Source organism: Mytilinidion resinicola, assembly GCF_010093595.1.
Source record: "Mytilinidion resinicola strain CBS 304.34 unplaced genomic scaffold BDZ99scaffold_35, whole genome shotgun sequence".
Lineage (NCBI taxonomy): Eukaryota > Fungi > Ascomycota > Dothideomycetes > Mytilinidiales > Mytilinidiaceae > Mytilinidion > Mytilinidion resinicola.
Genome location: NW_022985471.1, coordinates 30,825 through 57,181, shown reverse-complemented (window position 1 = coordinate 57,181; position 26,357 = coordinate 30,825). Strand labels below are relative to the sequence as shown.

General features: G+C 50.9%; 10 protein-coding genes across 10 annotated transcripts; 6 read left to right on the top strand and 4 right to left on the bottom strand.

Moving 5' to 3' along the window:
* Window positions 1–250: 250 nt before the first annotated feature.
* Window positions 251–2,018, bottom strand: BDZ99DRAFT_469220 (uncharacterized protein). The gene has a single exon (XM_033721443.1). The coding sequence runs from the start codon at window positions 1,926–1,928 to the stop codon at window positions 426–428; it is 1,503 nt and encodes a 500-aa protein (XP_033568882.1). The 5' UTR covers window positions 1,929–2,018; the 3' UTR covers window positions 251–425.
* Window positions 2,019–3,321: 1,303 nt separating this feature from the next.
* On the top strand, window positions 3,322–4,723 carry BDZ99DRAFT_504187 (uncharacterized protein). Its single transcript, XM_033724027.1, has one exon. The coding sequence runs from the start codon at window positions 3,665–3,667 to the stop codon at window positions 4,400–4,402; it is 738 nt and encodes a 245-aa protein (XP_033568881.1). The 5' UTR covers window positions 3,322–3,664; the 3' UTR covers window positions 4,403–4,723.
* A 784-nt stretch (window positions 4,724–5,507) lies between these two features.
* On the top strand, window positions 5,508–6,672 carry BDZ99DRAFT_577157 (putative hydrolase; the record flags this gene model as incomplete). The annotated part of the gene is made up of 3 exons (XM_033728659.1): window positions 5,508–5,642; window positions 5,689–5,884; window positions 5,920–6,672. 3 exons carry the CDS (start codon window positions 5,508–5,510, stop codon window positions 6,510–6,512), a joined length of 924 nt encoding a protein of 307 aa, XP_033568880.1. The 3' UTR covers window positions 6,513–6,672.
* A 750-nt stretch (window positions 6,673–7,422) lies between these two features.
* Window positions 7,423–7,796, top strand: BDZ99DRAFT_527878 (uncharacterized protein; the record flags this gene model as incomplete). The annotated part of the gene is made up of 2 exons (XM_033726308.1): window positions 7,423–7,583; window positions 7,676–7,796. 2 exons carry the CDS (start codon window positions 7,423–7,425, stop codon window positions 7,794–7,796), a joined length of 282 nt encoding a protein of 93 aa, XP_033568879.1.
* A 7,752-nt stretch (window positions 7,797–15,548) lies between these two features.
* On the top strand, window positions 15,549–16,394 carry BDZ99DRAFT_469217 (uncharacterized protein; the record flags this gene model as incomplete). Its single annotated transcript, XM_033721442.1, has 2 exons — window positions 15,549–15,922; window positions 15,973–16,394. 2 exons carry the CDS (start codon window positions 15,552–15,554, stop codon window positions 16,079–16,081), a joined length of 480 nt encoding a protein of 159 aa, XP_033568878.1. The 3' UTR covers window positions 16,082–16,394.
* Window positions 16,395–16,548: 154 nt separating this feature from the next.
* On the top strand, window positions 16,549–16,868 carry BDZ99DRAFT_211230 (uncharacterized protein). Its single transcript, XM_033713343.1, has one exon. It carries the CDS (start codon window positions 16,673–16,675, stop codon window positions 16,832–16,834), a length of 162 nt encoding a protein of 53 aa, XP_033568877.1. The 5' UTR covers window positions 16,549–16,672; the 3' UTR covers window positions 16,835–16,868.
* Window positions 16,869–17,039: 171 nt separating this feature from the next.
* BDZ99DRAFT_552138 (HET-domain-containing protein) lies at window positions 17,040–18,338 on the top strand. Its single transcript, XM_033727047.1, has one exon. It carries the CDS (start codon window positions 17,171–17,173, stop codon window positions 18,221–18,223), a length of 1,053 nt encoding a protein of 350 aa, XP_033568876.1. The 5' UTR covers window positions 17,040–17,170; the 3' UTR covers window positions 18,224–18,338.
* Window positions 18,339–19,237: 899 nt separating this feature from the next.
* On the bottom strand, window positions 19,238–20,605 carry BDZ99DRAFT_552122 (aquaporin-like protein; the record flags this gene model as incomplete). The annotated part of the gene is made up of 4 exons (XM_033727046.1): window positions 20,265–20,605; window positions 20,062–20,213; window positions 19,733–20,008; window positions 19,238–19,663 (listed from the first exon to the last, which is right to left on the bottom strand). The coding sequence occupies exons 1-4, from the start codon at window positions 20,458–20,460 to the stop codon at window positions 19,238–19,240; spliced, it is 1,050 nt and encodes a 349-aa protein (XP_033568875.1). The 5' UTR covers window positions 20,461–20,605.
* Window positions 20,606–21,573: 968 nt separating this feature from the next.
* BDZ99DRAFT_211123 (60S ribosomal protein L42) lies at window positions 21,574–23,070 on the bottom strand. Its single transcript, XM_033713342.1, has 5 exons — window positions 23,006–23,070; window positions 22,248–22,316; window positions 22,114–22,196; window positions 21,950–22,061; window positions 21,574–21,893 (listed from the first exon to the last, which is right to left on the bottom strand). Exons 1-5 carry the CDS (start codon window positions 23,006–23,008, stop codon window positions 21,840–21,842), a joined length of 321 nt encoding a protein of 106 aa, XP_033568874.1. The 5' UTR covers window positions 23,009–23,070; the 3' UTR covers window positions 21,574–21,839.
* Window positions 23,071–23,346: 276 nt separating this feature from the next.
* On the bottom strand, window positions 23,347–25,676 carry BDZ99DRAFT_211112 (sister chromatid separation protein-like protein). Its single transcript, XM_033713341.1, has 2 exons — window positions 24,074–25,676; window positions 23,347–23,981 (listed from the first exon to the last, which is right to left on the bottom strand). The coding sequence occupies exons 1-2, from the start codon at window positions 25,585–25,587 to the stop codon at window positions 23,372–23,374; spliced, it is 2,124 nt and encodes a 707-aa protein (XP_033568873.1). The 5' UTR covers window positions 25,588–25,676; the 3' UTR covers window positions 23,347–23,371.
* Window positions 25,677–26,357: the final 681 nt, after the last annotated feature.

Here is a 26,357-nt window from a genome sequence, read left to right as displayed (position 1 = left end):
AAAGATCCTTCCAAATAGTACCATTCAGAAACATGCTCCCGAAATTGGCCAAACCAACGATACGGTATCTATTTCTCACTTTGCGAAGCACGAACGGAGTCTTGGGCCCGACAAAATCCCCTTCTCTTCCTCTGGCAAAGGTACCGCATCTAGGCAGTGCTGCGACTTAGCTTAGACGGCTTCTAATATACTCAGACTAATACATATTGCATGCAGAAACTTCGTTTCGAGTCACGATTTGTACTTGCCGTGGAAAATGATATGACTCGCTTTCTAAATCAATTTTATCTAGCATAAAACTACATCTATGTTGGTAGGAAAATCAGTTTGCTTAAATCCAGTCCGATCTATGCCTCCGTACCATGTCCAATTATCGTCTGTACCTCGATCAAAATAAGCAGCCTCGTCGTGAGACTGCTCTACATCTATCCCCCCAAATGTGGTATAAATTGCTGCCAGTCGGGAGTTTTGTAGCAGCTCAAAGGAAGCGAACGCAACTCCAAGATGTCCTCCACGATAATAAAAACTCTTGCCGTAATATATAAAAGGCCGATAACATACATGGGTAGTAGTACTCTAAGCTGCATACTAACTTGTTTATCCTGCCCAACGGAATTGTTCCTTATCCAATTCCATATCGTGCGCGGCCGGGGTCTTGGTGGGTTTGAGGGCCTGGAATACCTAGAATTCCTCTCATCGGGAGACACTTCGTGTTCATGAGCAATAGTCGGATTAAACTTGGACTTGCCCTCTTCGCAGCTTTGTAACCATCTCGCTCTGACATATGGCCAGACTGTAAACGCCATCTCGGTTATAATTTCTCCAACAAATAGAGTTCCAAGGCAGAGGAGGCCTGCCACTCTCCAAAGCAGCTGTTCCGTGTGGGTCGGTAGGCTCATGTTCCATCCAGCTACGAAGATGGCGGCAAATCCGAAGTAGTATACAGCACCAAGGCAAAAGACCCAAGTGGGAATCTCGGGAATGTCGAAATTGGAGACGCGGTCCGCGGGGCGCACCTGAGGTCCGGCGGCAATACGCAAGTAACGAAGGATATTTCTCAAGTGGTGCCAATAGATCGACCAAGCCCATTCTTTGCGGTCGATGAAATCCAGCGGCGTCTTGCTGTACGGCTCACGCGCAGCCTCTCCCCCTGCTAACAGTATCTCGGTCATGCTCGCGTCGGTAACCAGGACCTCGGCAACTCCCACTTCAGCAGGTTTATGTCGCCATAAGAATACCATGGGCAGACTGGCATAGATGAAGGCCACAGTCGTCAGCTCAATGGTGGTAATCGCAAGTCCTAGGGCGATTCGTCCAAAGAAGTTGGCGAGAAACCAAAGCGTTTGTAGCACCATGATGAACCGCATCATGCCATCGACCTTGTTCCTGTCTTTAATATGTCGAAAGACTGCCGGAGAAACTGATATGTAGTCGCGCTGGGTCAGCCATAACAATTGCTTCGCAGTAATTGGAAAGGGCACCCAGTCGCGCGTCTGCAAAACGAAGCCGCCCATATCAGCGAAGAAGGCATGTTGCAATGTCCAATCGCTAATCCCTGCTGCCTTAAAGTCCCTAGAAGATTGATGGGCCGATAGATACTGTCCCATCGAAGAAATAGCGCACACTTCGGGTCCACAGAGAGTCAAACTAAATATCCACACTTTGCGTCGAATTATGATCCAGTAGGTGTCCTTAGGTCCTGGTACGTTGAGGCAGAGCATCGACCAGCAACATAAAATTACTGTTGATCCGCAGCTCCAAAGAATATCTGCAGTGCCCCTCTCGTTGGGGGAAGAAGTCCATCCTTGCTTTGGCTCCTCTTTTCCCATGGCATTTTGGAAGTTCGCTCCACTAGTCTCATTTTTCAACGGTAGAGCGCTAACGCAGGCGAACAGGATGGCAGCTGCAAAGAAAGGTATAGTGCACATAAGGTACTACCTCGGGTGTTATTTGCCAGTTCCTTATGCAGGGTTCAAGAAGGGGCACAATGAGACGGTGAGGGTAGGAGTAAGTCGATGAGTGAGCTGCGCCTAGAGACTGCAGAGCGGAGGGAAAGAGGTACTATCAAGGATCGATAGCTGTGGGCGATGGTCTATATACACTCTCCCCCCTGCACGGACTGGACACGACCATGCGTAGAACATGGGATTTTACAGTTACCCCCCCTTGAACGGACTGAACACTACCGTGCACAACAGGGGTGGTTTACAGTGTGAAACCCCTGGTTTCGTGCCTTGCGCAGGGTCGTGTCCAGTCCGTACAGGGGGGAGAGTGTAGCCCAGGGTGATACGTCAGCCTGATTGAAGATCAGCAGGCTGCCTTCCCAAAGGCAGCGCCTAATGATACGGTGGTATTCGCGGCCTCGTTATCGAGAGGGAGGCTTAGCATAGGCGTTACGCGCCTTGTCCTCGTACAGGGGATTTTTGCATGGCTTAGCCGCTTTGCCGTCCTGCCTCCTGAACCTGCAGCTAGCGACCTCTCAAAAGTTGGCGGACCACTAGCGGGCCGTCCCGACGTTACACAGGAAACGCCAGCAAAAGCTAAGCCTCCACCGGGCGCTACTGTAGCCTAGGTACCCTTGTACGTAGAATCCTGGAGGCGGAAACTTGAAGCTAGCTTCATCTAGACGACGTGCCACGTGCTCCACTCCTATAAATGTTCCAGCTGTTCTAAGGGTAAGAACTTCTGTCATTCACACTGAATGTTATGCTCTCCTGAAAACCTTACTAATAACATTTCTTCTGGCGAATACCAAAAGGCGAAGGCTTAGATGGAAATCACGTGCAAAGCTGAGAAGATTGATCAGCGAAATTGGCTACACCGCCGCCTTCATGTGCCACAAGCACCGCCACCTTAGCGCCGCCACATTTCACCCCCTCGTTCCCTTGCCGCGACGAGATCTCCACTCTGTGCTCACTGTGTGCTCTTTCCCTTTGCACTCTTATATTTTTACATTCACTCCCATCTAAGTCACCTAGGCACACCTCTAATCCTCCCTAGGATCTCCTAATCTCGGTGTTTTAGGGGTGCTAGCTTATGAAGCGCTCCCACGTGACTTTGACTATAGTGATGATCTCAACATTATAATACAGCCCTTACGGAGAAAGGTGCTGTGGTGCCGTGAAGATAAAAATCTCACTTCAAGTTTGACTCCTTAGCGATTAGTAATCGAATGGCCTAGATTGGTAATCGGGGCAACTCCGCGTATAACTTCGTGATCAGTTTCAAGACGTAAGTGGTCTATCGCTTGACTTCTGTATTCAGTTCGTCTCCTCTTACATGTGTAGCCCACAATGGCGCCACCTCGCTTGCTGTTCGTGGAGGAGTCAAACCCGGGAAGGAAGTCAAAAGCTCGCGCACACGCAGCAAAGGAAAGACATCGGCGACAACGACGGGAAAACCTTTTAGGAACCTATTCAGAGCACACGATTGATGCCAGATTGTCAACGCCCTCTCGCCTCTTGCCTTCTCCAATCAATCTGGGGTCCGGCTACCGCGACCCTTTTGCCACTTACGCTTTCACCTTGAGCGATGACGAGCACCAATTGATACATCATTGTAAGGCTACGATCTAGAAATATCGCGTGTTCTGACCTTGGAAGATACAACTCTCATTCCGTCGCTGTTTCGAAAGTATTGGCAACATCATGTTGGCAGCATCGTAATGGCCGTCGATCTGTTCCAGTTGTACAGACGGGAGCCGGTCTCTTTACGAGCCATGCTGTTTGAAGCGGCTTGTCATCGAGCAAGTTTATACGACCTGCCTTATCCAATTAGTTACGAGAACCATGTCATTCAAGACATCATCACCAATCTTTCATCGCCGACTAGCGGAACCACTCTTGCAACATGCTTGCTAGCTAACGTTAAGAGGAGAAGCGGCGAGTCTTCATCCATGCATTGGCGAGCTGCCCAAAAAATGATTGCTGTTAACGGAGGCCTGCTCTCATTCCGCGATGAGCCCTTGGTATTCACAAAGCACACCTGGGCTGCCATTGCGCTTTCTGGTACATCGAATGGCTTTATGGACCAACCTCTCCATAGGGAGGGATACGAAGAGCTAAAAGGATTACTCTTAAAAAGAAAGTCAACGACATTGAAAGTTTTGCCGACTTCCCAAGCCGATGAGGAGCAGCAAAATGACTATGTTCGCTCCAAAGTTTTCAAGACCCCGACAGCACTCAAGAGACTTGTAAAACGTACCCAGGAGTCGATTGAAGATCATCAAAAATCTCCATCTGTTAAAGCAAGTTGTCGTTTTGCGATTATCATCTTCCTGACATCTGCGATGCAGGACTACGGTGATTTCTCACGCGCTGTCGAGTCATATCTCGCATCTGTCGCAGAGCACCTCGATCAGAAGTCCGACGATTCTGCACTTTCCCCGGAGCACCTGCTTTAGGCGTTAATTCGCTTGAGCTTTCTCTTTGCGACTAGTACAAAGTGCCTTGAGTTCTGGGTGTCAGCTGTACGCATGACGGCAGCATGGAAGCAGCTCGAGATGGCTGATCGACAATCTATCGAAGCCTCGTTGTGGGCGTTTTTGGAACTACCGGAAACGGTGGATAGCTTGACTACGCTTATCCCGCCGAAGATGACACCGGTATTTACGCCGTGGCAGGTGCTCGAACGAACCGTCCCGAAAGACTGCTTTTGTGAGCTGCTATGGTTTACGGTGCCAGCTTGAATTGCATTCAGACTAGTTCTTCAAACTCTCAGCATGCTTTCGCATACACAACGAAATCCACCAGCGGCCATACCCGTCAAGTGCTTAGTTTTTTCACAGGTCTTATCATTCGTCATTATCCAAATATAACGTGGCTTCGGAACGTTCATGCCATTAACGAGTTTGGCCAACGCAGCAGTCTCTCATATCACTCTCCCCCCCCCCCAACACTGCACGCACGTGTGTTTCCGAGGATGTGATTGGTCGATATAACGTGTGTAGGGATACCCGGGAGCTCCAGAGTTCTAAGAGTAGATACTAGCGGCATGTGAGTTCAATCTACTGCCGAACTGAGGTAATCAGCGACGTCAATGTACACAAACGTACTCGAGACTGCACTTCGGCCCATGCAACTGTGATTGGCTCATCAGTTATCGTGTAGGGCAAAATCGTCGGCTGACGTCCGATGACGTCGCAACACTTCCTAATTCGGCAATCTCGTCTAAGCTTAAAACGGGCAAACATAGGAACCCTAGCAAAGCCTTTCACGTACTTGAGGCCTAGTCATTCAATTTGACGCTGTCGCTTTCAAATCATATTCTATCGGACGTAAACCTGAGCCGTATATCCGTAGGTGTCTCATGTCGACTTTAGGGGCTTTCCGACGCGATGCTTAAATATGAGCTTTTGTGCAGCTGTTTTCCCATTTAAACATCGTCATCAACACCACCAGCTTCATTTGACGTGTCTAAAGAGTTTAGGGTTCATTACCGTCAGTTTTCTCACTCCGTGGTAATATTATCCCTCTTGCACAGTGTTTGTGTTGTATCCTTCGCCAACCATGTCTTCTTCCGAAGCATCTCCCTTCGAAGAATGGTCCTGCCAGCAGGTCAAGGTTGAAGATGGGACCATCTTTCTACGCTACGACGGGGGTGGTCCACCACCCTTACTCCTTCATGGCGTACCTCAGCATTCGGTATGTTTCATCGCACTCTGGAGGGTAAAGCCACTGACATTGATAGCTCATGTACCACACTATAGCCCCTGCGCTCGTCTGCAAGGGTTTCTTAGTCATTGTTCCAGACCTACCAGGGATGGGCCAGTCCTTTCATCGGAGCTCAGCACCACTCACCTCCAAAAAAGCAAGCGATGCACTCTACACTGTCATCAAATTCCTTCGCATCTGGCAAATGCACATCTTCTCCTACGACAAAGGATGTGGACCTGCCGTGCTGCTCGCTAGAGACATCCAGACCTCGTGAAGAGTCTCATTGTCGCAGAATACGCGCTTCCTGGGTTCGGCCTTGAAGTCTTTCAGCAACCCAGCAAGGGCAAGACGCTATTCGATAGCTGGCACTTGGGGCTCTTCACGGTCCCTGAAGCGGCAGTATTCCTTATCAGAGGACGAGAAGAGCAGTTCCTCCTCCGGTATTTCTGGCGCGCGGCCTACAGCGGATTGAGCGCAATTAAGCCGGAGCATTTCCGGAGATACGTTCAAGAGTGGCAGAGGCCAAGCGGTCTTGAGTCTGCCGTCGAGTTCCTCAGTGGGTCCGTCTTAGAAGACACGGAAGAGTTCAAGTCTGTTAGAGTCAAGCCGAGAATGCTGGCAATGGGCGGTGAGGCTAGTCTGCACAGCAGGGAGTTGCTCGAACAGTTTTGGGGGCCGATAGGAGAGAATGTCTTGGCCTGTGTCGTCGTTCCTAAGACAGGTCATTGGCTGGGTGACGAGAACCCTCTGTGGGTTGCGGACTATATTTCTTCTTGGATCAACGAGTCTGCAGGCGACGTGTCTGTAGCGAGTCTTGAATGGCTGCATCAGAAGGTTACCTTGAATGAGGATGCCTGAATAACTGCTTGGTTTATAGTATTGTGGTATGTTCTGCGGAGACACACTCAGTTTGACGATGCAAGCCAACCATTTAGGGGTTACAGTAGACTTTCCGAAAGAGGCGGGGATTTGATATAGTGGACTTTAATATTGTTGAAGCATGGAATGCAAAGGAGGGTCGTGTCATCAATATAATTGAATTGTTCAAGGTATGTTCTTAAGTACAATGCATCGTAATAGACTCTAACTCAATCGAGATGAAGAGCAATGTTCTTTTGGGTCACGTGCAATTTCTTCACGTGACCCGAGATTATAAGGTGAGCCATGATTGAAACCCCATTTCTCAACACTTCATTAGTATTATTTATTGATACAACTTCATATTGATTTATTAAACAGCCCCAGGCTGCCGATGCTTTCGCAAATAAAAAAAGGTGAACAAAGATAGAAGTAATGCAGCCACTGGAACGCTCAGGCCGACTCCAAGAGCAATCTGATCGGATTGAGATAGACCACCCTTGTGTCCTGCAGAACCTCCTCCAGTCTGGCTTGATGGGATCGTCTCGGTCGAGAATATCGTGAATGTACCCTCTGCAATTGAAGATTTTGCTTCGGGAGCAGGGCCTGGGGTATCCGGCAGAGTCAAGAGGTTAGCCTAGCTCAAATACGAGCCGATACAACCATTGGCAGCTGGCGTAGGAAGGGCAAAGGATCAGTGAGGAAAGCATGAGTTGTATTGAGGTGCTAATGAGTGGCTATATAGTGAAGAGAGACCAGGGGTTGCAGGCAGCAACGGTGACAAAACAACAGGTGAACCCTGTCCAGCTGAGAAGTGAACCCTGTACAGCTGAGACGCGTAGACAGACGTGCGTAGGAGCATTCTAACTGGCTGCCAACCATCGACAGTGCCACAGCGCACCACGCAACAATGCACTCACGCGATATCCCAGACCTGAACGTATCCGTGGCTGAGCTGCTGAGCACAGTCTCTACGATTACTTTGGTCGTTATTGCTGGAAGAGTCGTGATTGCTGGTGTGCTTTCCGGAGTCTGTGTCGCTGAAAGGGTTGAGGTCGGCGTGACAGAGCAGTACGCGTCGTAAATAGAGAAGCCCAGAGACATATCAACAGTGTTCCCACTACAGTTTTCTGACGTGCAGGACTTGATCTTTGAGCTTGCAGAGTCTACCGGGTCGGCTCGACAGAAGCAGTTATCAAGGAACGGAGGTCCCTCACAACCCAGTTGTTCGCCGAGGTCGCCTTCGTCAAATCTGAAGTTTCCGCCACAGTCGACACAGGATAGGCAATCCTTCAGGCAAGGGCGTTGAGTGGTGAAAGCTGGTAGGCTCTCAATGCTAAGGGTTGGACCAGCAGCGCCATGTGCGTAGTGTGCAACGGAACAGATGAGTGTGATAAAGGCAACGATGGTGCGCGCAGTATGAGGCAAGGGATGGTAGGTTGAACGTACTATCCTAGTATAGGGATAAATACTGATCATGAGTTACTAGGAATGATATCGAAAGGTTGCTTCTGATGGTAGTAACAGATGAAGGCTAGGCCGAATCCAAAGCCAGTTCAACTTTAGGGGGGCGGTCAGGGTTTATCGCCGCGCTTCAGAGATACTGCTGAGCAGGCTACGCGCCGAGTGGCTGGGGGGCTGAGTTACTGGGTGAGACATGTGCCGCGTGATAATGCAGGTTGTATCGAGGCGCAAAACGAAAGTCTATTTGCTCGCTCTCTCGTGGGGGCTGAGCCCAGATAGGCTGATTGAGATACGGCTCCACGCACGAAACACAGTGTGGATAAAATGACTTCGTTACCTGCGGCCCGGAGGCCTCCGTAGGCCGTGCATGCCTGTAGGCGTACCTCTTGATCTTAGGCGTCGATGTCAATGAGGCTGCAGAGCCTTCGAATTAAGCCACCCACTTAGAGGCCTAACTCTCCGCCAGGCAGAGCTGTCGATCAACCAATTCAACCAACTCACACCTCTCGGTTGGTTGGACTGACGGCTTAGTTGCATGTGTAAATTGGTTGGACTAATTGGCCCAATATTGGATTGGCTGGCTGGCACAGTTGGCCAGGTGATGAAATATGGTCCTCAGCAGCAAGATTTCCAGCCTTTCCGCCTCCTGCGTCCTACCCCTTTCCTACACCTGCTTAACAGGATTTTTAACTCCTGTACCTGTCTATTTACTATAGCCTATCTCTTGTTACTATATACAATATAGTAAAGGGGCTATAAAAAGGGAGTAGAATGTGGGGAGTTGGGAAGGCTAGAAAGTTGGTGTTGAGGGCTATATTTCAGACCTAATGTGGACAATTAAGCCAATTTCCCAACCAATCAGAGCGCTTATATTAGTTAGTTTGTATTTCTTCTATCTAGTATTCAGTGAAATGGTTGCTTCCTAATTAGTCAATCTCAGCCAACCGCCAATTTCGTTGGTTAATCGACAGTTCTGCCGCCACCTACACCTACCGGAGGAGACCCCCTAACGCACCTCTAGGAGGCAACTATCCACGAGACAGTGGGCGGGTAGAAACAAGCTACGAGAGCCGTCGTGATGTTGAGAATTCAGCTCTGTTTAGGGGCTGATGCTTGATCAAACTCTGGAGTTGCAGAGTTCCTGGATCTCTCGGTGCCACGTGACTCGCTGACAGTAGACCTCTCCGTACAATCGAGTATAGAGCAAAGCAGCCAGAGCTTCTGTATCTGAGGGAAAATCTTTGTATATATCTGAGTACGCCGTACGAAGTTGAATCCACTAAAGTACTATATGCTATTAAGCTTGTAGGACGTGAAGTCGTTCACATACTGCTCTTCACTTCCGGTACCACTTCTGTCTTCTCCAGTGGCCAATATTTTGTATTCATTTATTAAAGAGTACTGAAAGGTTACGGTAGAGCATGCATTAGATCAATGTGTATGAATTCCCCTACACTACGTCAGTGATGGTGCTATGATAGTACCTCTCTCCTACACAGCCATTTGTCCCAAATGGATCCATATCATAGGAAATCCAACCCTTGAGCTTACGAGCTGTCCTCAGTCGAGTGCTCCTCCGTGTAGCTGGCATTTCTGTCATAGTTTGCGGTCGGCGAGAAGACCCTAGCTCGCTCGGACAGGCAGACAGAATTAAAAAATTGTGTTCACTACGTATTCTACACGGCAAAAGGCAAGTCGGTTGAATAACAAGACGTAATTGAAGGAGCTACACAGGTTCTAAGGAGCAGCTGCAAAGTATCTTCTTGCCCAGCCGCTATGGCTGGAGTACCACTACTCCGAGATGGCCAGTCTGTACAGGAGCGATACGATAGTATCGATGGAGTATCAAAGCCTTAGCAACCCAGTCCAACTCTACTGAGCGGATAACTAGGTTTGAAAAAAATGCCTCATGCAGGATGATTGAGTGGGGGAAAAGGGCTGTGCAGAGGCGTTGCGGATGGGTGAATAAGAGTAGAGAGAAAAGGATGAGGAGAGGGAGAGAAAATGACGGCGAAGAGGGGCCTTTTATAGTGGACGTTGAGATTACTTGCCAAATTAGGCGTAGCGCGAAAAAGATAAGCGAGGCACTGATTGCCGAAAAGGATGGGCGTGCTCCAGCGTTATTTTGCATTCCAACTCCTTCTGCCAACCTGAAATCCACATACCCAAGAAACCACCAAAATTTCACTTAACTACATAATTCAGATCTCGACACAGAACTCTTACAGTACGCGCTCGAGTGCTTTACTAGAGAATGGCATATTTCTGCTCTAAACTTAGATATGAAGAGGGTTGGGAACGCGACAGGGTTTTGGACATAGCGTGCTGAGGATGTGTTGGGTCAGATTTCTGTAAATCTGGCATCCCTCGCGTGTTATTGGAGACTCTGGTTGATGGCTTTGGAGTAATTGATAGCGGACATGGATCTGTGGCTGCTTTGTAGATGGAGCAGCCATTCACGTTGTAGAAGTGGACATCGCTGGCGTTAAAGTGCTATCAAATGATATCAAGGGATGCAAATAGTGAAGCAGGTGCAGCTGGGCAGATGGTGGACTTTTTGCAGATCACAGCGTAGTAGGTTGAGACAATCTTCCTACGTTTTACTCATGGGTGAAGCAAATAATGAGGTTGAGCAAGTATCTTCATAGATAGCGGGTAATTGCGGATTGTCTAAGAACACATACAGTCATCAAATTATTCAAATATCCAGCTTCATCGAGGCAAATTGCAAAAGGCTAGCAACATGGGCATAATTTCGAGGGGAGAGCACACCGCCTTGGCAGCTTTAGCCACCTTCAGTTCGCCAGAGATTCAAACACCCCTTCTGGTATCCACTTCAAAATATTTAGTCCTCTGCTTTAGACTAAATACTTACCAGCTCATTCTATACTTAGCAAAGGGAGGCAGCTTGGCCTTGCGGTCCGCCCCTTTCTCCACCAACCACTTCGCCTCCTCATCTCTCTTCGTCCTAATCGCACAATGCAGCGGCGTCCCATACTGCCCCATCCCCCCTCTGATCTCAAGATCCATCGCATTAACATCAAGCCCCGGCCCAAGCAAATACTCCATCATGGGAATCGTAGCCCCGGGGGCAGCATTCTTACTCCCTTGCGCCGCGAAGTGAAGGGGGACCGCATTCGCGAGGACCGCACCGTGAGAAAGGAGCAGCTCGATCATTTCAGGGGTCGAGCAGACAGCCGCGTAATTCAGCGCTTCGCCCGAGTCGGAAACTGGCCGGATTTTCCATGAGATGCTCTCTTGTGGACACAGTGGCGGGCCGAGATTAGGGTCTGCGCCTTGCGAGAGGAGGTAGCGGACGAAGGCGAAGTCGTTGCGCGCGACAATCATACTAGGGATGCGGAACGGGGTTAGTACGATGAAAATGATAGGAGGGGTATGGCACGCTCTCACGGAAGAATAACTTCGCCGTCGGGTAGTGGGTCGTTCACCTTGAACCCGAACTCGACTAGGAGTTTGATGGTTTCAAGCGACGTCACTGCAGGATATATCGTGTGAGCATCCCACTTGACTCCAAGTTCAAGGAGGCCATGGGCGACGTCAAGATGCCCTGCTTCAAGCGCCTTGTTAAGGCCCCATGTAAGCAAGTTGTCGCGAGGGTCACGGTATCGTGCGAGCTGCACAGCCAGCTCGACATTGCCCGTTTGGCAGGCCGCAAAAAAAGGGCCGAGCAATGGATCGTTGTCGTCGGGGGGATAAGCAGTAGTTGCGCTGGGTTCGAGATCCGGAGGCGGCGATGGGCGCCTTTCCATGGCTGCCGGGATTGCAAAAGTTGAGTGAACAGACTTTGATTAGGCAGTTTGGCGGTGTCGCTGGTTCATCCTCGACGAGATGAAATTTCTCTAAAGTAAATGCAACCGTGTTCAACTGGGTGAAATGCGATCGTTTCAAACAGATGGCAGCATTGCTGCGGCACAGCAAGGCACCTTGGATAGGTGTGGTTGCCTCGTCCTCGCCTCACTGATGGCACCCGCCTCACCTGATGGCGCTCGCCTCACAAACAACGCCTGCTTCACTAACGGCACACGTGTTTGGCGGGGAGTTGTCTCGCGACTTCAGGGTGGTGTTCAACAACGATGAACGTGATTGAGTGATGCATCGGATGAGGAACTATAGCCACGCACTTTGTATACACACTACAAAGTAAGTGCGTGTAGGCTAACTAACTAGGCTCTATCGCTATACTAATTACATGGGCGACACATAGTCTAGTGGAGCTAGCCGAGTCGGTTTGGCATTACCACAGTCCGTTGATGGCACCTGCTACGGCACGGTCTCCTTCTTGGCCCTTCCTCTCTAGCGGCTTATATTACTCAGCACCTCGTAGAAAATATAACTATCCTTCCTTCGCACAGCTAGCAAGTTAGCTCCTACACCACGCACTTCAACACAATCAAAATCACTCTTTTGTTTACCACCCACATTGGACCTCACCCTCGCCGCCGCTAGCTATCGGGTGGCAACGCCATATCCTGCTAGTTGGCTAGAACACGCACTCCGCCACGATCGTCCCAGATAGAGCATGGCGTTGTTGGGGGCACAGTAGCTTTTGGTGGGCGAAACCCGTGCCAAAAATATCCTGCCGAAATATGTCCTTGATCTCGATCATGGAAACGAAGGATGCAGGGCTATACAGGCAGAAGTTATTGCGACGTATGCATTTCGCGCCCGCTCTCGCACATCCAGACAATGACCTTCACGCTCTTTCCGAATAGCAGATGGCAAAGACGTCCAAGGTGTTCAAATCACCAACTTTCATACTCGATGACATTCATCTCTGTGGGCTTCCTGCTTTCTACGTAAGTCATTTGAGCTGGTAGGCTACCATGAGAATACATATATCCATGAAAGTAGCTCCCTCTCAGCCTGTGCCACTGCCACGTCCATCCTTCCTAGCATCAATCTCCAACGCCATCACAATGTTCTCAGTACGAAACATTCTGAATTACGCCCCTTGCACTTCTTCCAGAGTCGAGGATGTGAACCCCTGAATTCTTTGCATGCAGAATGAAACAGGAATTACAGCAATAACACGTTGCTATGTCTCGATAACACGTCTTCCGTTCTGTCTTGTAGCTATATATGTAGCATCACACCCCAGCTATGCCTCTCGATACGCATGCTTTAGACTCTTCATATGCTGAGTTTTCGTTTCTTTCCAAATCCATCAAGCCATGGCAATGTCTGAATTGCTGAAATGTTTGTTCGTCCTACTGCAAACCTCTTCAGTGCTTGTTTCGGCACTTCAGGCGGAACTGGAGCCATATCTTCCACCAACGGAGCGCTCGGGCCGCCGGAGACATCCCCTCCATTTCCCATTCCTATAAACAGTACAGCGACGCTCGGAGGAACAGGGGTTGGATCTACTCTTAGCTCTTTGCCAGTCAGCTCGTCCATAGAGTCGACTTTTATCTCGAGCGAAAGCAAACCATATTCGTCCAATTCAGGCCAGATCACGCCTACCTTCCCTTCCGTCACACCTTCAAGCAGCGAGCTAAACTCCGTATCCAGTACCATATGGAATAGCGGATCGAGCGCCGAAGTAATCTCTGTATCGAGCACTGTATCAAGCACTGAATCAAGCACTGGGCCAAGCACTGAGTCAAGCACCAAACTCATTACGGCAATTTCGTCTAGTTCAAATGTCGTTCTTCTTCCACCTGGAATTACTCTCGCGGCTGCCACCACGGTCCTCAACATCGCAGGTACTGAGATTCAAACTAGCGCTTCACACCTCTCGATCTTGATAGGAGGCATGTTTCCGATTGTCCAACAATGGATCGACAACCCTCAGCTCCCAAAGGTTACTGCAGCTACAGTTGAGCTTAACAGCATCCTTCCCAAGGCATCCGACTTCTTGGAGAACCTACCGAAGCCTACGGATCCATTACAGCCCTGTCAAAAAGGCTCTAAGGCGCGCTCACTCAACAAGCGGACATTCCTTAGCGGCTTGTTTAAAAGCGTATTCAATCTGGTTACCTGCATCATTGACAATACGAACAAGCTGAAAGACAGCATTGTTAAAGGAGACGAGGGCACGGTGAACACACTGACGGACGACTTGAAACCAATGATTGATGCCTTAAACGACGTTAACCCCAACGATGATACAGAGCCGTCTAGCTTAGCCTCTGATCAGCAGACCTCTTCTCAGCCGTCGACGTCGTCGCCATCCTCCTCCTCCTCCTCCTCCTCCTCCTCCTCCTCATCGTCGTCGTCGTCATCATGTAGCTTGATGACCGTAAGCAACTGTCAAGCTGCTTGCACAGTAACAGCAATCACAACCGCAGGTGGGCCGAAGAGAAGGTCAGATGGGGCTCCAGCATGCGGAACAGTTTGTGGATCACCTATCACAGCATGCAGTGCTACCGGAGTGACATCAGTGTCTACTGTAACATCCACCTCTTCAGCCTTTATCTGCTCACCCGATAACCCAGTGTGCGCAATCTACAACGACCCAGGGCCTACGGACATTACCCTTTCAGGCCTTCTGACAGCCACCAACGGCCAACAATACCTTCCAGCCGCAACACTAGCCGCAGCTGAGACGCTCGCAGTGCGTGGTCTTCAACCAAAAGAAACCAGCTCCACCCGCGCAATCTCCAAACGCGCTCTTTTTGATCCTCATGATCCCACCCGTTGGAACGGTGACGTAGATTCATGGATGCGGTGGTCAGTCGTCCGCGCAACTAAAGTGCCTCTCGGTGGCCCTCCCGGCTCCGGTATGCTTTCAACCGCTATCACACGCCCTCTCAACAACGTCCCAGATAGCTGGGCGGTGGTCAATCTTTTCGGCTGCACATCTGTCGTTGTCGTTTCTCGAAGACGAATATGGATGTCACACCTCTGGGAAGGCCCCTCTTTTATGGAGCCTATCCTATTCCAAACGCAAGTTCTTGATGCAATAAACACCGGCGGTGCAGGTATTCAGCAAGGAATATCCGCCTTTACGGGCCCTGGTGGAGACTTTGAAAACACCCCAGCTAACAAAGTACGTGCCTTCATTTTCACGTCAAATCGGCGTGACGTAAATAACCCGGCACCCGATGATTTGGAATTCCCGTATGAAATTGGAAAGATTAGAGACGCATTGCACAATATTCTCGGAAGACAAGGCGAACTAATGTATGTCCTGTCCCACCCGCAATTACTGTGTAGACGAGATTCTAATTCACCAACAGAATTTCGTACATTCCCCGAGCGCGAGACCCTGGATTACTTGGCCGGCCTAACACATGGATCCACCCCTGGGGTAAGGTCCTTGTACAATATGACAACGTACAAGTTTGGGTACCGCCGGCGGTGCCAGGGGGCTGTTTGGGTCAGATCGCTCGACTTGAGGTAATACCCACTTTTTCTTAAAAAGAGCTAGTGCTAATTGTACTTCTATCCGAGTAGATATGGTTCGAAGACAATCCGATGTATCGGTATCGGGATTCTTGGAATGCACTGCAAAATCAACTACCGCCACCGCCACCGCCTGCTCCATCCCCTGGTCCACTGCCCGGTCCAGTGGCTAATAGCAAAATAAAGCGAGCACTTGAAATGCCTCAGGCCATGGAGATGGATGAGGATGACTGGAAAGAGTATGGCGAATTGCTCAAGCGAGAAGATGGCGGCTCTTGTCCTTTATCCATTCGCAGTTATTCCGTTTCTGGGTCTGTATCAGCTCCGGGATCCACGTCTAGCATCACCGGCGTTTCGACGACGCTGTTGACTGTTACGGGTTCAGGCTCAGCTCCAACGATAGCCGAGCCATTAACGACGGGTAATCCGCAGTCGACAAAGCTTGAGCCTTTATCGCCGCTCTATACTTCATCCACGTTCGAGTCTTCGTCAGCACTCAGTCCCTCATCCACACCCGAGCCTTCCCCAACATCTTCGCCCTCCTCGACACCTCCAGCCCCAGCTTACAGCTGTGCCCCCTAGTAAGTCTTCAACTACTAGCACCAACAAGGACCACGCTAACAAGTGTCAGCGTCGAGGATGAAACAGAATGCACATGTACGCCAACGAACTGTGCAATTGCAAGCTCTGGGTGTAGTGCGGTAATAATGACGGTCGGCCAAAACGGGTGTGATGCCTAGTGCAACGGATGTCAGGTTTCTTCGGAGTCTCCGTCGACGTCGGTTTCCACGTACACAGGTAGTTGGGTTACTAGTGTGGTATTTGACACCGTCACGGCGTCGCCCGCGCCGGTCACGCTGACGTCGGTGGTGGTTGTCACGGAGCAGCCCGAGCCGACGCAGGCGCTGACGCAGTGTTGTTTGTGATTTCGCTTTCTCCTGTTCATTATCGCTACCGCTGGCCGGGCGTTTGGCCGTTTGCTCTTTAGTAAGTTTTCAGAGTCTTAAATAAACAACTAAGACTACACAGTAAAACCTCGTTAGTATAATAGTGGTGTATAGTAATATTTGCAATGTTACTAGCTCCCTGCTTACTATAGTATTACTAACCCTCTCTTATATAATATTATATTAACCGGGCTGGATTTTGTATAGAAGAGTGGTCTATGGCCCCTCGTTTTAGGGGCCACTGGCCTACAAATCCCTTACACGTGACCTTTAATACAGTAATACAATCTATACAGTAATACGACCCGTAGCCCCGGACCACTATTATTTTAACGAGGTTTTACTGAACTAACAAGTTACTGCTGTGGATCAAACGGAGTGCACATGCACCCCGACAAATTATCCTATTGGAACATCTGGGGGTATTCGGGTGATAATTACGGCATGTTGTGCGATCTATCGTATGCGTATTCTTGTGGGCTCCAGTTCATGAATTTCAGCGTTTTCACAGATAGACATGGCGTTGAGGAAGCTGGCTTTATCTAGACGACTTGCCACGTGATCACCTCCTATAAATATCCCACCCGTTCTGGGACCGAAAGCTTCTATCAACGGCACTGGATGCTATGCTATCCTGCGGACCTCGGTGATGGCATGCGTTCTGGCCTAACGGATGGTGAAGGCTCCGATGCAAATCACGTGCAAGGCTGGAAACACCTTGCATCTCCACCCCTCTTGTGGAGGCGCAGCAGACGGCAAGTAGATCTCTTCCATCTTTTTCTTCATCATCATCTGCAACCGTTTCTTTTCTTCAAAGTCAACAACCGCTATTGAAGTCTGCTTTTTGCTAGTCGATACCCGATCAGCCCCTCCAGGAACACGATGCGGCTCCTGGACACGGCTACAGTCCAACTCAAAGAGTTCGTAGGCAACGGTATCCCGCCATATGCCATTCTCTCACATACGTGGGAAGATGACGAGGTATCTCTTCAAGCCCTGCCTACCGCAGGACACATCGCTCCAGAGCCAGCCGGGTACACGAAGATCAAGAAGTGCTGCGAGCAAGCTGCCTCGGACGGCTTCCAGTACGTCTGGATTGACACATGTTGCATCGATAAAACGAATAGTGCTAAGCTATCGGAGGCCATAAACTCGATGTACCGATGGTATTGGGATGCTGTGGAATGCTATGCGTATTTAGCCGATGTTTCCTTGGCCGATCTATCCTTGGCAGATTTCGGAAAGAGATTCAAAGGAAGCAGATGGTTCAAGAGGGGATGGACTCTCCAAGAGCTCATTGCGCCCCGTTTCGTGGTATTCTTCGACAGTCGTTGGATAGAGATCGGAACTAAAGCGAGCTTGAGGAAGGAAATCACGGCCATCACAGGGATCCCGGAGCAGGTTCTCTCCACGAGAAGATTTAGCGAGTACAGTATCGCGCAAACTATGTCATGGGCTTCAAAAAGGCAAACGAGTCGAGTGGAAGATATCGCGTACTCCTTATTAGGCTTGTTCGACGTGAATATGCCGATGATATATGGAGAAGGCTCGAAAGCTTTCCTTCGACTCCAACACGAGATAATGAGGAAATCTAGTGACCAATCACTCTTTGCCTGGAATACCTCACCTTTCGATCACTATTGCGCTCACGGATCTGGACCTTTGGCCCCATCGCCATTCGAGTTTCGCGGATGCGGCCACATAGTTCGCTCCCAAGTCAACGAGCAATCTGAATACTCTCTGACCAACAGAGGTCTTCGTATCACATTACCTCTCCTGAGGGAGATCAATCGTGAAGGAGCAGCTCCTGCAGTGCTCGAGTATACCAGCTCACAGGACATCGTATATGGAGCCACCGTCATCATAGGCTTGCTAGATTGTTTTAGGCCAGATGGCACCAGAATTGGCATCTATCTCACACAAGTCCGGCCGTAGTCTAACGAGTTCGCTCGAATCCACGCTTACAATCTGTACTATTTCCGTGGAAATCCTCGCCATAGTCCCCAGAGAACTCAAATCTACATTGAGCAGCCTAGTAATACGGACCCACGCATTCCCTGGTCGGAGCCGCTGTCAAGGTTTACCTTGACAACTACCTCACTTGAGGACGCTGGATTCTCTGATGTGGGAAGAGGCGGATCGGTTGGGCCATGGATCGGTCATGAGACAAATAAAAATCTGTTGGAGATCATGGATAACCAGTATGCCGCCGTGATGTTCATGCATAAGGAAACTCGACTGAGATTCGCTGTGGTGCTAGGCGAACAGAATGGTGCAATGTGGTCGGATCTTGCAACAGACATCGACGAAACTGAGACACTGCGGGGTTTGTTGTCCTCTTACAGATATCTTATGACTGCTCGAGTCAAGGGTCGGCGTGAAGTAATCCAGCATAGCTTCGATCGGATCACCAAGTCCGTTGGTCACGGATTGGTGCTGAAACTGGCCGTTAAGCCTAAACCCCCAGACAACGGTTTCCTGGCCCGAGGGAGGAACTATGCCGTGGAGATCACCGTAGAATGAATCCATTTCAAGTCGAGAATATAAATGTCAGGTACGCCTGACGAGGGCAAGGCAAAGGCAGGAGCTATACGGCTCCTACAAGTTCTTCTCTTTCTTTAGGTAGACACAGCACATTGCAATCAACTACTTCATTCACGTACAACGTGTAGGCCTGCTACACTTACATGGCACTAAAGCTCTTCCTGATTAACTTCACACTCTCGCAAGCCGATCTCCACCTCTCCAACATCCCCGCCTCCCTTCCCGCCCCCACACCTCAACACCCCTTGCTCAACAACTGTTACTAAGAAGCTGGAGCACAGAAACGTGGCGCATAGCACAAACATCACTTCTTCTTACAAACATATCAAGTTCTGATTTTCAACGCGTACGAATTCCACTTTACCCAAACCCCCCTCTCCCCAAAAGGCCCTCCCCCCCCACCACTCAAACATTCCCATCCCCCTTCCCTCCCCCATTCCTCAACACCCCCGCCATCCCCTCCTCAATAACCCCCACGCGGCTCAAATGCCTCGTCAGCCCCTCCTCCCCCTCCGCATGCACCGCCCTGCCCGTCCCAATCTTCTTCAGACTATCCCGCATCACCAGCTCATAGTACGCCGTCGCAAAGAACGTCGCAGGTACATTCACCAAGATCGCAATCCAGGAGTAATTCTTATAGCTGAACGCCTCGCCGCCGAAGAAAATGGCCGCCACGATGCGTGTGCCCAGGTCACGCGCGAGGTTGGTCGAGATGCTGATGTTGGCGAAGCCCCACACCATGTTGGCGTAGGCGAGGCCGATGGTGAAGGGGGCCGAGACGGGCGAGACGAAGGGGTTAGCCGGGTCCAGGCAGGCCCAGATTACGATGCCCTAGCGATGTTGGCGTTAGTCGCTATGCGCACGTTGAGAAAGGGGGAGAGTTGGGGGCTGGGGACGTACGATGAAGCTGTCTACGAAGAACTCGATTAGGAAGAGGTAGCCGAGATTGTTCTGGTTCGCGCCGGGGAACGTGCACAGGATGCTTGCTGGGCCGCCGTTGTATACGGTTCCGCGACCAGCGGCTTTCGAGGCGGCGGTGAAGGCGGAGATTTGCTCGTGGTACTGGCCCATGAGGATCATGCCGGCCATGAAGGCGCCGAAGATCTGGGCGAAGATGTAGTAGGGGACCTTTTTCCATGGGAAGCCTTGCCAGTAGGCGAAGCAGAGGGTGATAGCCTAAAAATAAAGTTAGTTGGAGGATTTGAGAATGCATATGTGAGGGAGCATACGGGGTTAAAGTGACCACCAGAAGTAGGACCGCATGTTATGATAGCAAAAGCAATGCCAATGGCATATGCCCATCCAATCTGGAAGAGAGAACCAAAAATGGGTTCGGTGTCATTGAGGAAGAAGGCTGCGGTTGAGGCGATGCCGGGGTAGACTGTCGATGTCAGTAAATTCCCACACAACATATTCGGGTTGATGAACATACCATAAAAGAACACGCCTGTGGCCTCAGCAGCCATCTCCCTCAGCCATCGTGGCCTGGAATGCTCGAAATCAAGCTTCCTCTGAGAGATAGGTCTGCGTTCTACGACATGACGAGTGGCATGGCGCTGGACGGCTTCGGTGGCCCCCAGTTCCATGTCACTGGTCTTCAGCCGTTCGATATGGTTGATGTCCGTCATCTTGCAGGTTGAAAAAGTGCGAATCTAGTTCAATTGCTTTAGGAAGGTAAAGAGGAGGGACGTAGATAAGATATAATGAAGGACAACTACCGGAAGCCACAGGAAACGGCAAATCTAGCGGCACTGACGTACGACGATCGTCCTACAGTTTTAGTTGGCAAAGCCAAAACCTCTGGGGACGGGAGCGCTAGCGCGCTGCAGCCACATCTCTATCCCCGATCGGACATCGACCCCGTGGGGTGTATCCGGGGTCGCCGGACAGATTGTGCTTGTGCTGCGCTGATAATTGGATGAAGGGGAATGCGCTTGACAGAGTATCATGGCTAAGTGGGACTGCTAGCAGTGACGGTACATGGCAGAACGTGGAAATGTACCACGATGTCCGAATAGTGACACTGTTCATCATACCACAGACCGGCTCGTCCGGAAACAAACATCGGACATAAAGAAAGCATCGTACCACCGAAACGATGATCGCCCAGGGAATAGGTTCGCCTTTCCTGGGACATCTTGGGAATCATGATAAGCTCATCGCATGAGGGTCGTACTCGGCCTGAACGCACTCCGAGTAATACGCCAGTAACAACAACTGCCGTGCATCACAAGTGCATTGTTCGAGACGGAAGTAACCAACGGTGAACGACAGTCCGGAGTAGTCGTGCTCGTTCTGGACGTGGAGGTGTGGAGGGGAACTTTGGCGCCGCGGGACGGGTGGGAGTGCAAGATGCCTCGGCAGTTTGCGTCGTACGAAATGATGATGTTGGTGGTGGTGAGGTTGATTCGCCCCTTGCATCATCGGCACGGCCCTTTTCCTTTTTCTGGGGATGCGGGGAAGACGTGGAGCCAGGCTTGAGAAAAGTCACGGGGACGGGAATGTTGGAGCGAGTGGTACGGGACTCGTGGTTTCGGAGATCTGTATGCGACAAGGCGTGAACATGCGACAAGGCGTGAGAGAGAAATGATGTTGATGTCTGGGGCCGGGATTGGAGTTGGTGTCTCGTTCATCACGTGACCCACCGACTGCTATTGCGTTCCGAGCATTTCTCGCAGGTTGATGCTTTCAACGACAGGTGTCAAGTGGAGTGGTAAGAAAACGATGGGGAAATTCTTATAAGTAGGTAGGTTGCAGAATGCTGATTAGTATACCGAATTACTGATTAGTAGGCTCAAGTCATGGGTTTCAAAATGTCGCCGATTGCACATCGCTCATTGCTCACAGTACGTAGCCAGTCAAGGATTTGTTGTCTGATGCGTCAATCATCCTCGGCCCGGATGCATGAGTAGTGCACCCCTCCTTCATCTCCACGACAACCCCAATGCATGCCCTCAACCATTCCCATATCCCAGAAGAACACGACAAGAGAAGGAAAGTTGTGCATCTAGAAGACGAGCGCCGCACCCTTGGTCTTCTTGTCACCACCAAGCTCGAAGTGCTGATGATGATAATTAGCCGTAATTCCAAGTATAATCTAAGGCGGGAAAGCCGTACCTTGCACCGCTTGAGCGCGAGCTGCGCCTTAGTCTTGCAAACGTTACATTCCAATCTCAGCACGACTTTCTTGGTAGTCTTCGCACGCTTGTGGAACACGGGTTTTGTTTGACTGCAATATATCAGCGGGAGTCCTGTGAATTAGACATCCGTGGACTACGTACCCTCCGTAACCGGACTGCTTGCGGTCATAACGCCTCTTTCCCTGTGCGAACAGCGATGCCTTGCCCGCCTTGTATTGTGTGACCTAGGGCGCTATCAACATGCGACTCGAAAGGAGGACAACGGGCGGGTGTACCTTGTGGACGGTATGCTTGTGGCAATCCCTGCCCTTGCAGTAGGTTCGGCGGGTCTTGGGAACGTTCACCTAAGAAGGACATGTAAGCGTTTGATCAAAAAAGACGATGCTATAGCACTAGCTCTGGCGTATATGAATCTTGCGTGTCAGACCGGCGCCGGACTTGAAATTGTGGGTTTGCTGTCGAGAATGTCGCAATCCGGAGATGTGCGATGCAACCGCCGATTGTCTTGAAGTTCTAGCATTCGAGGGCCCACGGAAAGAGCGAATGCTGGTGGTCCTGAAGGGCTATGGACTCGCGATCAGTCCTGAAGGCACGGTCCAATTCTGTTTAGAGGGTGCGGGACTGGCGATTTCGCGATGGGAGATGTCGACGCCTCTCCAGATTGCATGGAGACGTTTCGCACACCCGTAGCCTAATATCTCATGCCCAAATTGTCATGGATGTTAGTTCTTTGATTGCCTCTTTTCGCCAACGGACACGGCTCTTCTGGCAAGTTGTTGTCCATCTCGGACCCTCTTTACACCATCCCACCCATCTTTCACAATCTCTTAGGCTCTCATATGGCATCGTTCTTCTAAGCTCCTCTCCCAATTGAATTTCCGTCCGTCCCATTGTCGTGTCCACGATCCAGCGTCCGTAAGGTCCAGCGGGGTTATGTCGTCGCTCGCCACAATCTCCAGTCTCGAAGCCGTGCCCGCGTCGCAATTCCAATTCCATGGTATCTGGCAAAATGAAAAACAGGCGGAGGACTCACCATCTTGACAGATTTCGTCGACGTGTGTGGGGTGAAGCGTGTGAAGAGGGCAATGTGCTGCTTGTCAACGCAGAAGGTCTGTGGTGTCGAAATTCCTCGATTCGCTTGTGCGCCTCGATTGGATTAGCGCGCCAAGAGATCATAATCACGTGCCATATTGCGTCTGCTACAAGAGAATGCTCTTTCTTACTCGAATTGGGATATATATGAATTACTTCAGGTTCACTCGACGGGAACCATCATGAATGCACGATGTAAACATTATCAGTCTATGAGAATAGGTATCTCCAACCCGTCCAACGCCTCTGAAGCATGACCCCCGTCCCCCGAGTACCTATGTTGTAAGCCGTATGAGAAACACAAACATCAATAGATCGGTCTGCCCTCGTCCCACTTCCCAGCCTGCCTCATCTCGTCCCCAAGAGGCGTGCCTACACGTGCAGGACTCGATCCAACGACAGGCCCCAGACTTCGCCTGCCGCTGTCCCGCCGTCCACTCCCACGCCCATCTTCAAGATATTCCACGGGCCCGATCCATTCCCACATCCGCGTTACGTCACCGCTCCTGCCTTCGCGCACCGCTGCGCGAACGTTGGAGTTATGTTCAACTTTGCTCTGCACTTTCTCCCACAGCTTCTGTCTCCGTTTCGCCGAGAACTCGTCTCGCAAAACGTCGTCTCTCAATTGTGTCATACTGATCCCCACTTCCGGGTACGCCCCCGGCTCCTGCGAGTTCAGCGCCGCATGAGACGCGAGCCGGTCGAGAGCGTACTTCGCAAGCTTCTTCGCCCTCACCTCCGTCTGGCGACCATAGGTGATAGTAGACCACCCATACGACCCAGATGCGAAGAAGAGGACTATGCCAATAAGCTGCCAAATATGTCGTTCCAGTGATTCTCTAACCCAGAGTCGGAGGCTACAGCCGAGGGGGAGGTTGGCGGTTGAGGTGGAGGTGAGGGTTCGCCGGCCGGTGATTCTGTAGAGATAGCAACGAATCTGTCAGCACAGATTCGAGTGTCAGAACGCGTTTATGCTGGGTACAGTGGAAAGGAGAGGGGAGCTACATACCCGTCGGTGTTTGTGACGACTTCTTCGCGCTTCTCGATCTCGCCGATGGCGCCGGTCCATAGGTCCTCGAACTCTTGCTGCGACATGCTCTTGCGACGCTTCGCGGACATCTCGTCTTTCAACTCTTGCTCGCTCATCTCGACTGCGGGTATGGGGTTGCCGTCGCCATCGGTTAGGCCGCCACACTCCCATTTGGCCCGTCGGTCCCGGAGGATTTCGACGGTTCTGTCGGTGACCTGGCTTATGCGCCGGGCCTTTTCGCTGTCTGGTTCACAGGTCGGGGCAAGCGGAACCAGTCCATTAAGTGAGAATGGATGTGGCTTTAGTATGAAGTCCGGCTCGCACACTGTTTCGAGGTCGCCGTAGCAATATGCGTGTGGTGGGCATGGTTCGCACTGCGGGATGAAGTCATTCACCCATTCTGGGATATCGATACCGGCCAGAGAGGGCTGGTCGCGTCCAACGCCACAGTACCCAACCGCAAGCTTCTCTTGTCGCCATACGGTACCCAAACCACCTGCCAATGCTAGAGACACGGCCCAGATACCAGCTTTGAGAGTGCCAGTTGACTTTGCTGGCTGTTTCTTTCGTCGCGGAGGCAGGACCGCGACATCGCCGTTCTGTTCCTGCTCGTGAACGAGATCCATGGTCTCCTCCGGTGTGAATTCCTCTCCGGGTTCTAGGCCACTGGGCGTCGCAGACACCCTCTCCCGCTTAATCTGTGCGCTTGGCGTTAGAGACGCTCTCTCCCGCTTGAGCTGCGTTGCCGGCATCTCAAAAGTTCTCCTAGTGGGGACGACAATGCCATCGTCCTGTTGTTCCACTCTTGGCTGTTCTGTCCGACGCCTCGCTGTGCTACTCTTCCTCTTCTCCTTCTCGACGAGCCCAAGAGTCCTTCGTCGTCGGTCGGGTCGTGTATCTGCTTGAAGAGGAGAGCTGCCGCTCTGGAAGGGATTGTCCGCAGTGAAGGGACTCTCGGTGTCGTCATGTCGATGCCATGTTTCCGGCTCCGACTCCTCATCTTTCACAGCGGGCGTAACGCTGTGTCTGGTGCGCCGGGCCGCGGGGCGCTCTTCAACCTCCACATCCGATGTTTCTCGAGCATGCTTTGCAGCTTTGGATGGAGTCTTTCCTCGGGTAGTAGCCGGTAGACCGGGTACCAAAGTCTTATCGCCCTCCTCCTCGGTCGCGGCGCGGGTGGTCCTCCGAGAGGTGCGCTTCACAGTGCTGAGTGTAGGTAGCACAGGCACCTCATCCTCCGCGTCGTCCAGAGTACTCGACTGACTAGATGGCACATCTTCTATGCCCTTGGTAGAGCGCTTTGTCCGCGATCGCGACTTCAGGATCTTGGAGGCCTTTGGCGCAACGTGCTCGTTGAACAAAGCGATGAGGTCGGGTTTCTTCGCCGATGAGTTGTACTGGACCCCGTGCTCCAGGAGGATGTTTCGCAGGCGCGGAACGGTGACGGAGCTGGGCTCGAAGGAGGGATCTAGATAGTCGGGTTCTGTCGCCATGGCGGTGGTGGAGCTGGTGGTTGCGGTGACGTCTTTGTGGCGGTGGGGTGATGTGGGACCAGGCACGCAATGCAAGATAGGGATGAAAGGCTCTATATCATCGGATATTAAAGAGCTCGTGATGAAGCAGCAGAAAGCAGCAGCAATATCGCGATGGGTGCGGTGGTGTTGAGGAAGAGATGGTGCGCTGCCGAGTCAAGGTCGATAACAAAACAAACCGCCCGTGCGCCGGTAAGCAGAATAATGTCCGAGCTTCTTGGGGCTCTTGGCGCGGTCATTCCAACCTGCATTCACTTTTACTTCGTCTTCTCGACTCACTACACAACCTCCTAACATCTACTCATCTGCGATCGAATTTCATGCCCTACGGGTTTCAATGATACTTTAGTGTACCGAGTGAGCCCACTTTAGAGAACTGGAAGTCTTCGAGCAGAGTACTAGTGAAAGACCCGAGTCTCTAAAGTGTAGGAGACCTCTACTTGCTCATATACATCTTCATTCAATTTATGTCCTCAGTTCTATGCCTCAACTTCCACTTTGAAGGGTGCGAAACTTTACATCCTGTCCAGATTATTTTGAGTACATTGAAGCACCTCATACAGTCGTAAACGAGGAGCAAATCACATGACAAGGCATTGTAAACTAGGATGCAAGTGTTCCATTGCTATCATCGGCCAGAACACCCTAGAACAGTCAGAATAAGTTTATTTCACGTTAACTATGCCATCTTCATTCATTTTTATCTCCTCTATGGCCAAGGTGATAACCCC

Coding starts and splice junctions, on each gene's coding strand:
- BDZ99DRAFT_211112 (XM_033713341.1), bottom strand. CDS start 25,587: ATGGCGACAGAACCCGACTATCTAGATCCCTCCTTCGAGCCCAGCTCC. Junction 23,982..24,073: donor GTCGTCACAAACACCGACGG/GTATGTAGCTCC, acceptor CTATCTCTACAG/AATCACCGGCCGGCGAACCC.
- BDZ99DRAFT_552138 (XM_033727047.1), top strand. CDS start 17,171: ATGCGGCTCCTGGACACGGCTACAGTCCAACTCAAAGAGTTCGTAGGC.
- BDZ99DRAFT_211123 (XM_033713342.1), bottom strand. Junction 22,197..22,247: donor ACAAGCATACCGTCCACAAG/GTACACCCGCCC, acceptor ATAGCGCCCTAG/GTCACACAATACAAGGCGGG. Junction 22,062..22,113: donor AAGCAGTCCGGTTACGGAGG/GTACGTAGTCCA, acceptor GATATATTGCAG/TCAAACAAAACCCGTGTTCC.
- BDZ99DRAFT_469220 (XM_033721443.1), bottom strand. CDS start 1,928: ATGTGCACTATACCTTTCTTTGCAGCTGCCATCCTGTTCGCCTGCGTT.
- BDZ99DRAFT_211230 (XM_033713343.1), top strand. CDS start 16,673: ATGCACCCCGACAAATTATCCTATTGGAACATCTGGGGGTATTCGGGT.
- BDZ99DRAFT_504187 (XM_033724027.1), top strand. CDS start 3,665: ATGGCCGTCGATCTGTTCCAGTTGTACAGACGGGAGCCGGTCTCTTTA.